Source organism: Gracilinanus agilis, chromosome 3, assembly GCF_016433145.1.
Source record: "Gracilinanus agilis isolate LMUSP501 chromosome 3, AgileGrace, whole genome shotgun sequence".
NCBI classification, from domain to species: Eukaryota; Metazoa; Chordata; class Mammalia; order Didelphimorphia; family Didelphidae; genus Gracilinanus; species Gracilinanus agilis.
The window spans coordinates 343,744,863-343,762,950 of NC_058132.1; the positions used below are offsets into that span (position 1 = coordinate 343,744,863).

The window sequence follows — 18,088 nt, forward strand, 5'->3', positions numbered from 1 at the left end:
AAACCAAACTGTGTTTACAATATTGTGCTCTCTCTGCTCCTGCCTCTTAGTTCCACTTTCTGCAGCCTCCCACCTCCTTGTCAGAAAAAAAAAAACCTTTAAAAAAAAACCCCTCCAAACAAAAGCAGAAGAATGGCATGTCTGGCACCTTCATGCCTGTCTTCTGTTTGTTCACACTGGAATACTGAGTATCAGTCCCTGGCCCCCATATGTGACCTGTCCTCTCTTGTCTGTGTCTGGCCCCAACATGTCTATTCTTGACCTCCTCCAAGTGTTCTTCTTGGTTCTGGCCAGGTCCCCTTGGCCATGTGTATTCTTCCTCTTGCTCTGGCTTCTCTGTTTCCAGCCTCCACATGTCCTTGAACCATGTGCTGGCTTCCTCCCTCCATGGTCTTGTGTCTCCCTTCCTACTTCCCTCCCTCCCTCTCTCACATTTGTGGGCAAATTCATATTATGTAAAAATGACTTTATATAGAAGTCTGTGGAATGGTCCACTTACGTAAAGCAAGAATATACTTATTCTCAAAAAAAAAATCACCTTTCTACCTTTGCTTACCCTGAAATTCCTGCTTCTTTTTTCCTGTAGAATTCCTAACATGTCAAGGTCAATTCAAATGCCACCTCTTCTATAAAGCTTTGCCTAATTTCCCCTTTAACTATCCTCAAGGGAGGACTTCAAAAATCTAATCGTATGCTTCTATCAATGGATTTCTCTTTCTCAAAATGGACTTCTACTCTGACTTCACCCTTTAATGGCTAGCATGCTCTCAATTCCCTTGTACTTTACCATGTTAGTGAATGTGAACATATAGGTGCCAATATATAAACCCCATTTCTCATTCTCAACTGACATTTCTCCCCTCGCCACAACTGTATCCTATTTGAAATCTGCCACCGTGTCCTTTGGAATGCCTCCTCCATAATGAATAATTTTCTTTTCATCTTAAACCTCTTTTTTGACTCTTTCCATCTTCTGGCCTGAGACATGGCACATATCTGATAACACTATTTCTCTCATCCCACTTTCCAGTTCTGGCTACACTTTCTCTCATACCCCTAGACTCAATAATTGTGGTAGAGGAGTTATAATATTCTTTATTCCCTTCTTGTAGTCATTTCCAGATTTTCAACTACCATCTTTACCGAGCACTTCCTTTGAAGTTTATTCTATCTAAATTTATCATTTAATTCAGATCCTGGTGCTCGTTAATGATACCAGCATGATATCCTCAGCCTCCCCAATAAGTTCAGTACCTGGCTCACAATCTTTCCTTCCTCAATATCTCCTGCCATCATACTAGGAGATTTCACCATACATATTGATATCCCCTCAAATACCTTAACTCCTCAGTTTTTAGATCTATCCAGTTCTTGAACTCCTCTATTCTACCTCAGCTACACACAGCTGACCATACCATTAGTCATACCATCACCCACAAGAGTAACATTTCCTTATTTATGAACTCTGACATTCATTTATTTGATCAGAATACTTCATCATACCATTTTTCCCCAGGCTTTAAAACTCACTAATCCTAGTCTTCATCCTTACTATCACTGCCATTTCCTCCATATCTTAGTTCTTTCCCAGGCCATTACCCTTGGACTGGTTTAAGTCTTTTCTCTCTCCTACCTATATCCCTTAGTTATTTACTTAAACTCTATACCAGTGATTATGAACCTTTTAGAGGGGCAGGTGATGTCCTCAGGCACCCATGAAAGGGGGAGGGGAGCAGTCTGGCCCTACGTTCCTCTGGCTTTCTAGTAATGAACTCTATGCTAGGGCAACAGTGGGTGTGCCCACAGAGAGAGCTGTGAGTACCCCCTCTGGCACACGTGCCATAGGTTTATCACCACAGGTCTATACTGTCCTTCATACCCAAATTGCTTTCCCTCTGGCCTTCTTGCCAAACACACTTTGCTAAATACCACATCCCCATATTATTTCCACCACCTGCCTCATTTGCTCCTATTCATACAGTGTAGGATAGAATAAGTACAAATCATGAAAATATGCTGAAAATTTGTTATCTAGTTATCTTGTTATCTAGTCTCAATTCTATATTCATTACAAGGCAATCATTCTACTCTCCACTAATTGATAAACTATCTCACTCCACAGCTGTTGTTCCAGTTGTTCCAAATATTCTTGTCTTCCTAAGTCTCCTGTGGAATACTTCTTCCCAATCTCATAGCCAAGAACCTTGCACTGAAGAAGGAGGCCATTCACTGAAATCTCTCTCCTTTATTCCTTTCATCGCACATCATTCGGACACCTTTACATTATCTATCTATCTATCTATCTATCTATCTATCTATCTATCTATCTATCTATCTATCTATCTATCTATCTATCTATCTATTTCCTCTTCTCTCCACTCACAAAGCCACCACCTTAGACCCTTATTATCTCTCACCTAGACTATTGCAAGAATATTCTAATTGGTCTCCCTGCCTACTCTTTATTGTAATCTCAAATCTACTTAGCCTCCAAAGTGATTTTCTTAAAGTATAGGTTTAACCTTATCATGCTCCCTACTCAAAGTCTAGGTGCTGTCCATTATCTACAGATTCAAACACATTTATATATTTTGTTCCACAATTTCCCTTACATTTACTCAGAAGTTGGATGCATGTCATTTAGGGTTAGTGATTTATCTACATTCATTAACTAGAACTATAACAACCAGGGAATTCATAAATATTTGATCAGATTTTTTTTATCTTCTTGCTTTAGATGACAAAGTATGAACAACAATCTCTCTTAATACATTCTTCAGCAGTGGATGCAAATGATTCTTCAGTCTCCACTATTTTAAAAAAATTCATTTGGCACAATAATTCTACTCAACCTTGAAAAATATTGTTACCACCTTTGTATTTTCTTGAATAGTATTTCTGAATGAGTTAAGACTCATTGAGCCTTGGGGGCAGCTTGGGTAGCTCAGTGGATCGAGAGTTAGGCCTAGAGATGGGAAGTCCTGGGTTCAAATCTGGCCTTAGACACTTCCTAGTTGTATGACCCTGGACAAGTCACTTAACTCCCATTGTCTAGCCCTTACCACTCTTCTGCCTTAGAACCAATACATAATATTGATTCTAAGATGGAAGGTAAGGGTTATTAAAAAAAAAAAGACTCACTGAGCCTCTCCTTAAACTTCCCATGAAGGACTATAAAGGAGTGCCTTCTAGTGTCCTGAAGAAATGACTTCACCCAAGGCAGTCAGCACCTATGCTTGGCAAGGTGACACTGAGATTGGAAGATAAAGATCTTGGTTTCTCTTTTGTTGTGTGGAGATGGAAAGCATGGAATCCCTGCAAAGATACAGGGATAGCCTTACCCAAAGTTCTCCAGGGGGGTCCTCTTTGCAGGGATTCCATGCTTTCCATCTCCTCACAACACTTTGTGTTTTCTTTTCTAGACATAGGTGAATGAATATTAAATCTGAAATGGAAGGCAACCTTTTAAGTTGGAAAGCTCTTGGATCCCTTAGTCACAGCTGGCTATACTATGGGAAGTCATGTACATTACAGCTACTGCAGTACTTTGCAGAAGAAAAGATGAACACAAATAGGAAGAAGTACCCAATCCCTTGCCTGGCTTGCCAGAAGATATGGCCCTTGAGGGAAATAATGTTGAGCCAAAGTAAATGTAAAATGTCGATTCAGCAGTCTTGAAACATGCTTCATGTTTTTGCCACCTTAAGTATCAACCTCTTGGGAATATCAAAGAGTGGTTTTAAGTAAGTGCTACTTATTTAAGTCTTTGTCAATTCAGACTTGTGAGTCTTTGTGTTAAGGATTTTTTTTCATGTGAAGGAAAATTAATAGCTTTCATACTGGATTTATACTATATCGTGTATACTTTTGGAGACATTAGACATGAGTAGAATCTAATCTTTAAGTGTTCTCTCCTAGGGCACTGGAGTATAAAGAGTCAGAAAGTTCAAGAGAAAGAGTTCAACTCATAATAATGATGATGATAATAAAACATTTACATAGTGCTTTATGGTTTGCAAAACACTATATGTGCATAATTACAACTCAAATGTGATTTTATATATCCATAATACACACATATATGCACAATATAAAATATAACACAAAATCTTATGTATGAGTATGTATGCATACTTTTTTTTCAGAAGTCATATTTCTTTATAACAGTTAATTGAATAATATACAGTTCTAGAAGGAAGGCCACTGTGCTATAAGGAGACAGTAAGGGAAGAAGTCTCTGAGTAGGAACAAATTCTGGCTAGCCATGATCATGAACTCTCTCAAATAGCCCCCCACCCCACGCCATCTAATTTAGTCCAGAATTTTACTGCTTTTTCATTAGTTTTTTTTTCTTTTTGGCATGGAAGATAAAATCTACCATGAAAGATTATTTTAGCACAGTTTTTCCATTTACCTCATGATTAGGGATGGAGGTCTAGTGTCTTAATAAACAGAAGTATATAAATATACACGTATATATGAGATTTTATATGTGTATTGTATAGATAAATGCACACACAGGTATATATAAAATCTCATTTGATCCTTATATCCCTATGATGTAGGTAGTGTTATGAAGAGTTTTATTTAATTTCAATCTGTCTCATTAAGAGCAGAGTTTATATATAATAGCAGAAGTTACTTAATCTCACTCTGTCTCTTGGGAGTAGGGTTTCTGGGGATTTTGGTGTTGTTCTCTCAGTCAAGAAGATGTGACAGTTACTTTTGAGAGTTTGGGATATAGATACCAATTTGAGAGTCTCATTACTGAGGGGTTTTTCCATCTTGGCACTTTGAGGGAGGAGTTTTCTGTGTCTGTGTCTGTGTAACAGGCAGTTTATAGTTGACAGTTAATAGAAGAATTATTTTAAGGAGTTTGTTACTGACAAATGTTCATCCAATTAGTTAAGATAGCTAGTGAATTTATTATTAATTAGATAGTGTAGATAAGTTAGGCCTGCTTTGTCAGGCAAGAAGATTTTTAGATACAGGATTTTTAGAGATTTTAGTACAGGATTTAGATTTTAAGACATAGTATAAAAATTAAGAGATATACTATCCCATTTTCTACCTCCTATTTTCTGTCCCTACTCTCTTGTGAATAAATAGGTGTCAGTGGTGTACCAAACTGATCTCCGTGACATTTATCAAACTCCCACTGATATATTAATTAACTATAATGGTAGGTAGGTACTATCAGTAGCCCAATTTAGGGGTGGGTAAACTGATGCTTAGCAAATAGCAAATGTTAAATGACCCACTTGGGATCATACAGCCCAAAAGTATTTGAGATAGGTCTTCATAACTCCAAATATATCACTCTATCCAGCATGCTGTCTAGCTGCCTCTTTAAAGTCAAAGTTCACCAAGGACTGAACCCTGTCTATGTACATGGAATCAGAATTAGGAGTCCCTTTATAGGAAAAAGATATAGGCATCCCTGCTCATTGGACCATAATGGATGTGTTGGTATAGTATATAAGGGTAAATCTAAAGGCAAGTGTTATAGTGTTTAGTCCTGTTTAGTACATTAATATGCATACCCAAGGCACTCATAATCTAATTTTAGAAATAACTTTACAGAAGATGGAAGCATGTATGAGAAGTAATAGGAGGTGCTGTAAAGGTTTTGCATGGTCTCCTATTATAAAAAGTGTCAGGAGTGCTAAAGTTCAGAATAAGTACCAAGAAAAACAAAAGGGTATTCTTTTAAAGCTATACTGGAAGAAAAGGGATAATGAAAGAAGAAAGTAAATTTATCTCTAGGCCAGAGGAGATGATAACAGCTCACAAAAACTAGAAGGCAGAGTTGCTCACTTATTTTGCCTTTTTTTCCTGCCAAAGGGAATGCAGGATCATTGCCCTGAAAACACTTGAACAAAAATCTTTAATGTTGGAATTGCCACTCAAGATAAGTACAGAACTAAGAAGAGGGCACCTAGTTGCTCTTGATGAATTCAAGTCACCTGGCCCAGATGTACCATATGCTACAGTTCTGAAAGAAGTGGTAGAAATGATTCTGATTCTAGATCCACTTTCAGTGATATCTGGAAGACTATGGAGAAGAGCCAAAACAGGATTAGAAAAGGGAAAATTTCCAATTTTCAGTAAGAGAGGAGAGTTCACAAACTATAGGTTAGGAAGATTTACTCCAGTTGGGAAAATGCTACAATGGATCTATTATAAAAACTCTTCAGCTGTGTGACCCTGGGCAAGTCACTTGACCCCCATTGGCCACCCTTACCAATCTTCCACCTATGAGACAATACACTGAAGTACAAGGGTTTAAAAAAAAACAACTTTTACCTTCTTCCTTAGAATTGATACTCCATTTCAAGGAAGAAGAGCAGTAAGGTCTAGGCAATTGGAATTAAGTGATTTGCCCAGGGTCACATAGCTAGGAAATGTCTGGGGTCAGATTTGAACCCAAGACCTCTCATCTCCAAGTCTAGTGTTCTATCCATTAAGTCACCTAGCTGCCACTACAATAGGTCATTGAAGAGATAGGTTTCAGATGGATTAGATGGATTCAGAAATGGCTGGACAGTCAGACCTAAAGAGAAGGCATTAATAGTTCATTCAATGTCAATGTGGCAGGAGGTTTCCAGTGGACTGCTTCAGGGATCTTGTGTTTGGCCCTGTGCTAGTAACTATTTTTATTAATGATTTAAATAATGGTATGAATGGGATGATATCACCTGCAGATGACGCAAAACTAGAAGAGACAGTTAGCAAACTAGATGTCATTAAAGAAAACTAAGCTCATTTACAATGAACCTATGATTTTGACAAAATTGACTGATCAATTAAGTGAAATAGCTGTTTAATAAACTTAGTCAGAAAAGTTTGACTTTTACACTAAAATAAAGAGACAATTGAGTTAGGCCAAACCAGTATTAAAACTCCAACTGGATGAAAAGTTTGATGACTGGAATTTACAAAAACTTACATTGATTTATGAATTGAATAAATAAGGGGTAGATATAGGTATAGACTATTATACCAAGGTCTTTGCTTTCATCATTGTGGAAGCTCCCTCTTCCAATGTAATTAAAACCATTTATGATTGTCACTTGCCCATGATCACAGAGATAGAGGCTAGTTCTAAACCCATATTTTTCTAATGCCAAATCTAGTACTTTATCTACTAGGGTCCTTCACCTAATCAACTCACATTACTCCTTGACATCTTAACTCCAAATAGGAGAAATTATGTAAATAACTATTCACTGAGGTGCAGTTTATAAAGCAGTTCTCCAAGGTATATTGGTATGCCTCAATAAGCTTCAGAGAAGAGAAATGTGGAATGCAGATGATATCTTCTAGGCAAGAGTGGATAGTTCTCTTAAAAGTTTCACATTACTTTTCAGTGGTTAAAAAAGGAAATAGTAAACAACGTCATGGATATGAAATCTCAGTTGAAACAAAGCCAAGAAGTAAGTGAAATTATCTGGGATTCTTTGGAGATCTTAAGATCCTGCCAAAGACAAGGCAATTCTGAAAAGTTGTGTTTATATGCCTATGACATATATGCAATTCTTTAAAGCTGCAGATAAATTCCTAAAATTTCATGAGTAAACTTGAGTTTTCTTCATTGTTAATTGTAATTTTATATCCACTTGAAAGCTATTAGTTTAAGGAAATCATACTGAAGTGTTTCTGTAGAGCAAAAAAAAAAATAATCCTTTAATGCAGTGAATTACCCTCTAACAGGATATTTGTATGAAAATCATAACATAAATAGGTAATTTCATATAACAAGCTTGCTTCCAGTAGGGCAATACCTGCAACTAGTGGGAAAGAAGCTGTTAACTAGGTTGTTCCATCTTTGGGAAAGCTAGTTTCATATAGAAAAGCTCTATTTACAATACTCATGCCTTTTTCATCTTAATTCTAGCATGGTCACTGTTTTCTTCACTTCCTCCAATAAAGATGTCAAAATTAGATGGAGGAAAATATTTTCCTTTTCAAACCTGGAGGAAAGGAAGATGTTCAGTGGGGAAAATGGTGACAATAAATATGATAAACATCTATCTTATAAAGAAATGGATGTTAAAGTTATTTTAAAAGTATGATCCATTTAACTTCTTTCAATGGAGAGCATATGTTATGCAACTAGCACCATTATTTCTTTCTATGGCATACATTATGTTAATAAAACTGCAATATGAAATGGTGACACATTTTTGCTAATATCATTTTAATATTTATATTTAGGCAATCAAGTACACAAACTAATATATAAGTACATTTTAAAATGCTAGAAACTGCCATTAATACTCCACATGCTTAATTTAACTGACATTACTGATATCTTAAAAATATGCCTTTAAGCAAAAGTCAAGGAAATGAAATGAAATTCAATTTTAATAAGAATTCAGTTTCTAAATAATCGTGCCAGCATAAGCAGTTAAAATGTCTGAAAGGAAAATTTCCAATGCCAATTTAGGAAATATTTACTTCATAGACACAAATACTGAAAAAATAACAATATATCTGAAAATAAAGTTTTCTTAACCTTTTAAAAAAGTACAGTTAGAATCTTACTCCCCTTGATGACCCAGATCTGCTTAATTTGGTGGCTGTTAAATAGTTCTTATCACTAAATGAAACTTATATATGAAAATGACACATAAAAAATGATACCAGACTATGCCATGTTTAAAGACATGATCAATCAGTATGGCTATTCAAAGATACAAAACACTTTCAAAATAAAAATCTTGGTGTGCAATGATTTTTTAAAATGTGCTTACAAAAAATGATTGTTAACAAGCGAAATGTTGAATGCTGCCAACAGAACTGTGTGGTGGTTTTTAAGAAAGCTTTTGAAAAAGGCTTTAGAAGGTATTTAGGACACTTGTGCTATTTTATGGATTGATTGGTAAAAATGTTTAGCCAAATGGATGTAAGGAAACTTAAAATTGTTGGCTTTTGCCTACCGTACCAAGATCAGTCTTAAGATCTGTTGGCAGACTTAACTTTCTTGATCCTTTAACTGAAACAACAGAAAAAGGAGAAAGGCAGTTGTTAATTATATAAAAAATAAAGAGGAATGAGGGAGAACATATGTCCTAAGATACAAGAGTTATAATCCTGATGAGTAATACGTATACTTATATTTAGTTAACATGTAATAACTCCAAAAATATAAATGGTTTGGCTCAAAACTATCTAATTATAAGTGCTCATTTGCAAACAAATATTTGAAGAACAATTTTGTTTTTAGTTTTGTGGTAAATAATCAAGTGTCTCTTTTTTGCATGTATAGCAATAAAAGTGGGCTCTCATTTTGTTAGGAGAGAAATAAAATGAATTGTACAAAAGTAACATCAAAAGACTTTACATAAATAGATAATACCTGTATTTCAAATTATTTTAAGAAGGTTGAAATGCCATCATTTCTGATATCATAAAATATGCATCCTGAATTTAATAGGTACAATGTAGGCAGAGGAAGTTCTTCAGACACAGAGCAAATGAAATGGCAGATTACAGCAGTATTAAATATTTGTCAGATATTTGATGAATTATTATTAACTACATAAATATTATTTACATCTATTGTAAAATTTTGAAAGCACATAATTAGCTTGAAAAGGATAAAAAAATTTTACTAAATGTATTGCAACTGATGTTTGCAAATGTATCTTAACTGATGAACAGTGAAGTGCTCATATGAAGCCATGTTTTACTTTAAAACTTTCCTCTTATTAGTGATTAGCATAAAAAGTTTATGGGCAACACATAAACAATTCAGAAGGAATATTTATTTATGGTATAAAGAAACACAATGAAAGGGAACAACTTAGAATTCTTTCATACTTTATAAATATTAAGACTATGAATTAATTTCCTCATTGAAGTTCTATTTTTTAACGAGTACCTTAAAAATAATTTGGGATTTAAGTTACCATTTGTTTAGAGACAACATGGTTTAATATAAAGAGTACTAAACTGGCAGGATCCTAGTTCTCTATCACTACTCAGTTGTATGGCCTTGAGCAAGTCACAATCTCTTCCGGGTTGCTTCCCCATCTACAAGATGAGACATTTGGACAGTGATTCTTAAAGCCTTTTCAATTCCAACATATCAACAAAATGATATCGGTATCATGTTAATAATACATCTTATCAAAATGTGATTAAAAAAAGGAAAGATCAGAATTATGATAATTAGTACCCAACTGCCCAATAAGTCTTACCCTGATGCCTCATTGTTACCTAGGGGTGTATTTCTTTCTAAAAGAGCTAGCACTGGAAAGTTCTAGAAGAGTCTACTATTATGCAGATAATTATAGCTTACATACCAGTGTCTGTTTTAGAGAATAGAGAAATCTGATGAAGAAGTTAGATATAAAATTTGAAATAACCTTAGAAAATACCTAGTCTAACACCTGGATTTTAAGGATGAAAACCTGAGGAGCAGAGATGCTAACTGGCTTGTCCAAGGTCATACATGTAGAAAGTGGCAGAATTAGAGTCTGAACCCAGGACATGACACCAAACAGATTCTTTCTACTATACTACGTTACCTTTCTTGACAATCAACACATACCTTGATGACTTTAATGTAAAGGTGAAAAAACGTTAAGAGATTCAAAAACTGTATAGAAAAATATGGTTTTGGATCAAGAAATGAAGAACTCAAAGATTTTTTGGTTACTCAAAAGCCTTATGCCTATATAACATGAATCTATTCATTAAGAAAAGAATTAGAAGATGCTATTATAGTTTAACAGGCAGGAAATAGCTAGTTACTGCCAAAGTTGGCATTTCAAAATCAGCTGTCTACATATATTAGGATCATTGACTATTTGGAACAAAGATAAAAAATAAGTGACAAATTAGAAGGATAAAGAGAAAAAAGAAGGCAATATACATAATTATAGTAGCTTCAATCTGATCTATATAAACAAGCTATTGCTTTTTTCAAAAATTAGAAATGGCTAGAAGTAAAGAAATAGAGATTCCCTTAATATTCCTTAAAGAGATTTAGCTAATTAAAAAAAAATGAGGAAATTGAAAGAACCCCAAAACTACTTAGCAAATAGTTGATTACTTTGTCAAGCAGAGAGACAAGACAGCCTAGAGAAATAGCAGTCTAGAATACAAATTCATTTACAAAACATTCCAGAGGATAACTAAAGATCACAATAACAAAATAGTTATAAAGCAACTTTAGGGAAAATTATTATACAGGGAACTTGGTCAAGACAAATCAAGACAACAAGCTTGAGGCAAGCCTCAACTACATTAGGAAGAAGAGAACTGATTAAATGCATAAAGAAGAAATAGATGCTTTAAAGGATGACAACATTTAAAGGTGATTGGTTTTCAAGATAACACACAGAGGATAAGATTCCATAGGAATGGGAAGGATCACAAATAGAATTAAAAGAATGTAAAAACATTAGCACTTACCAACCAATTTGCCTACTTTCTCATCTCTATAAATTCTCTACAAGTCATCAGTAGAATGTCAAAAATGAACATGCTGGTCAGCTTGTATACATGATTTTCCTAGAGTAGGCTGCATTTCAGTGTGATATAATTAAGTGAGAAATGTAGAGGATTAGATTCATTGATCTTTTTTAAAAAAGCATTTTATTTGGTAGAATAAATGCATCTTAAAATATCCATTTAACTCTAGTGTCCCCCATGCTTATGTTTAAAATTATATAAGATATTGTGAGAGATATAGCCACAGAGTTAACTGTGTTCAATGACCCACTCAGTATCAACATCAGACAAGGTCATATGTTTAACTAAGGTATTTGTGAAGGAAACGTCTCCATATTTATATTTAAAATCTTTTATTAACAAATATTATTTTTCTAATTCCATTTAAACCCCAGAATACTACAAAGTCTCCTCAATGAAAATCCATAGTCATTTGAAAGAGATTAACCTAACCTTTCACAAAGGCAAAATAATATGGATTATGACATGTTATCTCAGCATCTCTTGTTGCCAAAGGGAATTCCACCTGAGAGTATGATTCTGCACTAGAGCTACTAGAGTAAGACTTATAAGACACTACTTGCAGTGTCTTATCTATAAAATAGATGCATTATAAAAACCCTAAAAGCTGGGTAAAAAGAACATTTTTGAAGACTGTGTAAAAGTTTGAACATTAACTTTTAAAAGCTTAAACATTACCCAACTCAAATAAATCAAATGGGTTTTAATTCTGTCTCCAGACCCAACTTAATCATCCCAGAACTGCTTAGGAATAAAAATATTTTTTACCAACTTCCAATTGCTTATGTAAGAGCTAATATTACTTTAACATTGGGTCAGCTAAAGAGTAGAATTGGGGTTAGATACTGAATGGTTAAGGTCTAATCAATTTTCTTCTCACTGCCTGCTAACCTGTCTGTGGTGAGAATAGTAAAGATGTGCCAAGAGGCAGAGAAGGATGATTTAAGAAGGAATGATAAAGAAGAGAATCTTTAAAAAGGACCAAGATGGTATACTAGGAAAAAGTAATATAGTCAAGAAAAAGCCAGCATCAGTGATCAAAAATGATAAGATCATTGAAAATTGCTGAGATAAAGTATGTCATTTTTATAGTCCTTAAATTTTAAAGCCAAAAGAGACTGTAAAGATCTACTCGAAGGATTATAGAATCATAGATTTAGATCTGGAATGAACCTTAGAGGTCATCTAGGAAGGGAGGTATCTTCTTTATGACCTAAAATATTGCTTTATTCATAGCAAGTGCTCAATAAATATTTGTTGATTGAATAAATGAATGTTATTGATTGGAATGCAACAATCTTAATGCATACTTTCCCTTTTATATATTTCATCACTAGACAGCATTTGTGCATTTTGATAATAGAATCCTGTAGTGATTCTCTTGGAGACTCACCCTCCTTGTGAAAATTCAGTTTTGGTCTGGGCTTGGTAGATTTCCCAGTTATTAGAAGCTCCTTCTTGACACATGGGACCTAGGTGTACTTTGGGAGCTCATTTGGCTTTTAACCACCACTCAAGTAGAGCCTGGGAATTTTAATATCTGGTACTCCTTAAAGGTGGTCATCACTTCCCCTTATGAATACTCAGGCTCACTGGGATCCAAAACATACAACTATTTTATTAATATAAAAATGATGGATATTCATCCCTATAGTGAATCAAAGGATATTCTCTCTTTCAGTGAACTAATTTCCAACAGAATATTGCATGGTCTCTATATAACTTGCAGTACTGCATGGGTGTGAACCAAGCAAAAGGAGAGAGTAGAATTATTTCTTTTTTAGTAGTTTGGTGCCTAATTGCCTTTTTTTGACTAGGAGCTTTTATGCTCCTTCCTCCTGATGCTTTGCTCTTTCAGTAGACCTTCTCCTGTCAGTGTCCCAGTGTTCCACTCTCCTTGCCTTCAGCTTGTGGTAGGCATCCTTTATCTTTTCTACAATGTGGTCACTACCCTTTATTCTAAGCAACAATGAATTGATCATTTCTCACTGATGCTCAGTTCTGCTTCCTTTCCCCTAATGTTCAGTTATTCTCCCCAAAAGATAATCCTGTTCCTGAAGAGGGAGAGATTACCCTGGAATCCTAGCTGACAATGTTATAGCTCTTTTACAGCTCTAGTAGCAGAGTGGCATTCAGGTCCTACAACCCACGTTTTCAGATGCCTTTTCCTATACTGCTCAACATATCTTTACTTCCCATATTGTAAAGGCTTATAGGAAGTCCATAATTATTTTTCTTATCTTCTAGCACTTGGAACTCTATCTTCTGATAACATGGGAACTCTCATGAGTATTTTGGATATTCAGAAATGCACCCTTCCTCCTTGTTTGTCATAAAATCTACCTTCATCTTCCAGGGCCTCTGGACTGAGTTATATAAATTTACCTAAGATGCTTCCACAAAGATCTCCCAAACTGATACTGATGGTAGAGAGAAAGAATGAAGTCAGATCCCCCCCTTCTCTCTCTCTTTCTCTTTCTCTTTCTCTCTCTCTCTCTCTTTATCTGATAAAACTGTACAATATATAATATAAATTGTATTACAAATGATTCTAGATAATGATAATTTTGTATCTTAACAGACACAAAAGTTTTTTGTTGATTCAGTTACAAGTCTTGGGCAACAATTAATATTATATATCTATTAACATACTAAGCATTTCTATTTCTTTGGTGATGGAGAAAGACAAACAGTTGATTATAGGGATACCTTCTAATTTACAGTGGCCACAGCTCAGTTTGATGGCATAATTTTTTTAGGAAGGTTCATAAGGATAAATTAAAATTATTAATTTAGGAATTTACCTGTATCCGTTGTCCAAGGAGATTGGACTGTACTGATTTCTGGGCTACGGTCATGTTGTAATTTCTGGAATTCATTTTTGACCAAGTAGGTGCTAAAAAGCTTTATAAAATTTTACCAGAAAAGGTGAAGTGTGACATTAAATAAAGTATAGTTAGAGTTCTCACCTTTATTTTTGAATTTAATTCGATTCAACAACCATTTACTAAGGACCTACAAATTGCTATGTACCGGGGAAAATAAAGACAAAATCAATCTTTTCCCTCAAAGAGCTTACTGGTTGTTGTGAGGATCAGATGACATCAGTATGTTCAGTGCTTTGAAAAGCTCTATTACAAATTCTATCCTTATTCTTATCATGTTATTAAAGGGCTAGTCCTGGGAAGTTGGAAAGACTTGAATTCAACTATAGACTTAAACTCTTACCTAGTAGTATGCTGGGCAAGTTGCTTAACTTATTTGCCCCAGTTTCCTCAACTGTAAAATGGGGATTAATAATAGCACTTCTGAGGGTTTGAGGATAATCCTTATATTTTGTAAATTGTGTACATACATATGTATACACATATACACATATTAGTTTTTATTATTGTTATGATTTTTGTAGCATAGGGTCAGAGGTAGATTTCTTGAGATATTCCACTAGAACGCTCTTTCCAATGTGACATAAATCTAATGAAAACTTATTTGGGAAGCAGTTAGATGGCTCAGTGGATAGAGTGTCAGGCCTAGAGATGAGAGGTCTTAGGTTCAAATTTAGACACAGACAGTTTCTAGCTACGTGACCCTAGGCAAATCACTTATCCCAGTTGCCTAGCCCTTCCCTTCCCTTCTGCCTTGGAACCAGTAATTAGTATTGATTTTAAGAAGAAGGTAAGGGTTAAAAAAAGACTTATTTGGGTCTGGTCATTATTCTCTCCCTCACATATAAGGACAGTATGAGTATCTTTGATAAATGCATTAATGAAATCTATAAAAACTTGTCTACTATTTGATCCAACTGGAACCATACAGGAAATTAGTTTAGTTTAGCAAGATCTATATTCTTAATGATGCCATGCTGGCTCATAGTAATGATTACTTCCTTTTATAGATATTTACAAATTATTTCTTCATGAAATATCTTAGAATTTTGCCAAGAATAGGAATGAAGTTCATTGGCCCATGGTTTATAGATTCCTTTGTCCTCCCTATTTTTCAAAATTGGGACATTTACTCTTCTCCAATTCTGTGACATCTCCTTTTTGCTATCATTAGTCAGTGATCACAGAAAATGGTACAGTAATCACACTTGCCAGTTCCTTCAGTAATTTGGGATGTGATTTGTTGAGACCTAGAGATATGAATTCATCTGGAGGCACTGATATTCTCTTACTATCACTTTTCTCATTTTATTATTATTTTTAACTCCATCAGCCATTTTTTATAACTTTTCTAGTCTAATGATCATTTTCTTTGGCAGACAAAACAGAAGAAATAGAAAACAGAGAGTTGAGTTCTTCCCTCTTTCCATTGTCAGTTATCATCATTTTACCTAACCTGAGTACCAATCTCATCATTTGTTACTCCTCTCCTTCCTCATAGTTAAAAACTTCCACCCATTTGGAGCATTAGCACACCTCATGATATTCTTGTGTATTCATCTTCTATTAGTTATTTTTACCTCCAACTTCTACACATATGTGTTTTTGGCAGATTTAATTTTGTTGATGAATTTTCCATAAATATGTCAGATGATTTATTAAGGAAAACCCTATTTTAGTATCTAAGAAATCTATTCCCACACCTCTTTCCTGTGGAAGGAAAATTTACATGTGTAAAAGCTGGCACGTGACCACAGAGACACTGATTTCTTTAAAGTTTGAGATAAACCAGAGGAACTTATGAGAAAGGACTCTATCCACATCCAGAGAAAGAACTGTGAAAACAGAAATGTGGAAGAAAAACCTCTGATTGATTATATAGTTCAATAGGGATATGATTAGGGTTTTGATGTTAAAAGATCACTCTACTGAAAATAGGTTTTGAATAATGATACATGTATAACCCAGTGGAACTGGTTGTCAGCTCTGGAAGAGGGTAAAGATGAGGGAGGGAAGATCATGTAACCATGGAAAAATATTCTAAATAAAAAAATAATAATAAAGTTTGGGATAAATGCTAAATAATTTACTTTCCCCCCTCAGGATATAAATGACTAATAGACCATATTAGTTAGAATGTATGCTTTAAATTCTACACTGACAATTTCATCTTCTTACTATTTTCTCTCTGTGATGGAGATGGAAAAGAAATTCAATTCACCAAAAATGACAGAATATTTGATTCAAAAGTATTCCTTAGGGGGCAGCAGGGTGGCTCAATGGATTAAGAGCCAGGCCTAGAGACAGGCCTGATCCTAGGTTCAAATCTGGCCTCAGACACTTCCTTGCTGTATGACCCTGGGCAAGTCACTTAACCCCCATTGCCTAGCCCTTACTGCTCTTCTGCCCTGGAGCCAAAATCCAGGACAGAAGGTAAGGGTTTAAAAAAGAAAAAAAAAAGTATTCCTTACCTCTTTGATTTGAATAGTACTGGATTTTCCCACTACCTATCTTAAAGACCTACAATCTTAATTTGATAACAATATCGCCATTAAATGTCTGTATATTTTCTACCTCTTGACATAAAAATCTATAGATCAGAAATTTAGAGTTAGAACGGAACTGAGAATTCACTTTGCCCAGTCTCTTCATTTTACAGATGTAGAAATCAAGACCAAAGAGATTTGTCTAAAGTCACAGGGATGTGGCAGAGCCTACATCTGAATTCAAGTCCTCTGACTCTAATTTTCCAGCAAACTATAACTACTTCACAATTACTTTCTTTGTTGAAAATATTCATTCTTTAGTTTATTTCTGCCAAATTCAACCTAACTTTTAGAGTCTGAAACAGTCTTTATGATTTGGTGTATGGGAAAGAAATTATAGGATTAAATACAGAGTGGGAAAACCCATAGCTATGGAGGAAAGAGCAGATAGTGATATGGGTAGTTGAGAAGAGTTGAAGGTAGTCAGTAAAATTGATTATATTTAAACTGAGAGAGAAAAGTCTCACCCATTACTTCATTTCAGCATCAAATATAAGTTACTACACAGAAGCTGATAATAGTTTTCCATCACAAATTAAGAAAGAAGAATAAAAAAAGAACTTGATTAAATATAAGAAGGGTTTCCTGACAGTGAGAATCACTAAAGAATAGAACAGATTACTAAAGGTGGTTGTGGAAGTACATTTCCTGAATCGCCTTCAAAATATGTACTTATATGTGAAAGTGGATTAAATTTAAATCCTTCATTTTAACAAGGCAATTGGACTAGATGATTTCTAAAAACCGTTCTAACTTTTTGATGTAATGATCTTGTATTCTAAGCAAATTGTATAAAGTCAAAATACTTTTCTTGCCAGCATTTACTGAGATATTATCAGGTAGGCTGTTGTCCCTAGGAGGAGGAACAAATATAGAAGAGTTCTAGTAAGATTATAAGGAAACCAATAAATCAGGTTTGCAGAGCTTTGATTTATACTAAGTGCCACATGAAAAAGAGAAATTTTTTTCCTATCAAAATTCAATGAAGTTAGGGGGAAGCTGGGTAGCTCAGTGGATTGAGAGCCAGGCCTAGAGACGGGAGGTCCTAGATTCAAAATCTGGCCCCAGACACTTCCCAGCTGGCACTTGACCTCCCTTGATCCCCTTGACCCCCATTGCCTACCCTTACAACTCTTCTGCCTTGGAGCCAATACACAGTATTGACTCCAAGAC

The 18,088-nt window shown here is 34.9% G+C and overlaps 1 protein-coding gene across 3 annotated transcripts in view; it reads right to left on the reverse strand.

Annotated features, from left to right (window-relative positions):
- The window catches only part of STXBP5L (syntaxin binding protein 5L), a 437,905-nt gene that overhangs the window by 56,007 nt on the left and 363,810 nt on the right, over positions 1–18,088 (reverse strand). The window contains exon 20 of one of the 3 annotated variants that reach the window (XM_044670069.1): positions 8,948–8,998. The exons of the other annotated variants lie outside the window; for them this stretch is intronic. Within the exon in view, the coding sequence (XP_044526004.1) occupies positions 8,948–8,998 (51 nt within the window). The remainder of the gene's footprint in view (positions 1–8,947; positions 8,999–18,088) is intronic. 3 annotated transcript variants of the gene reach the window in all.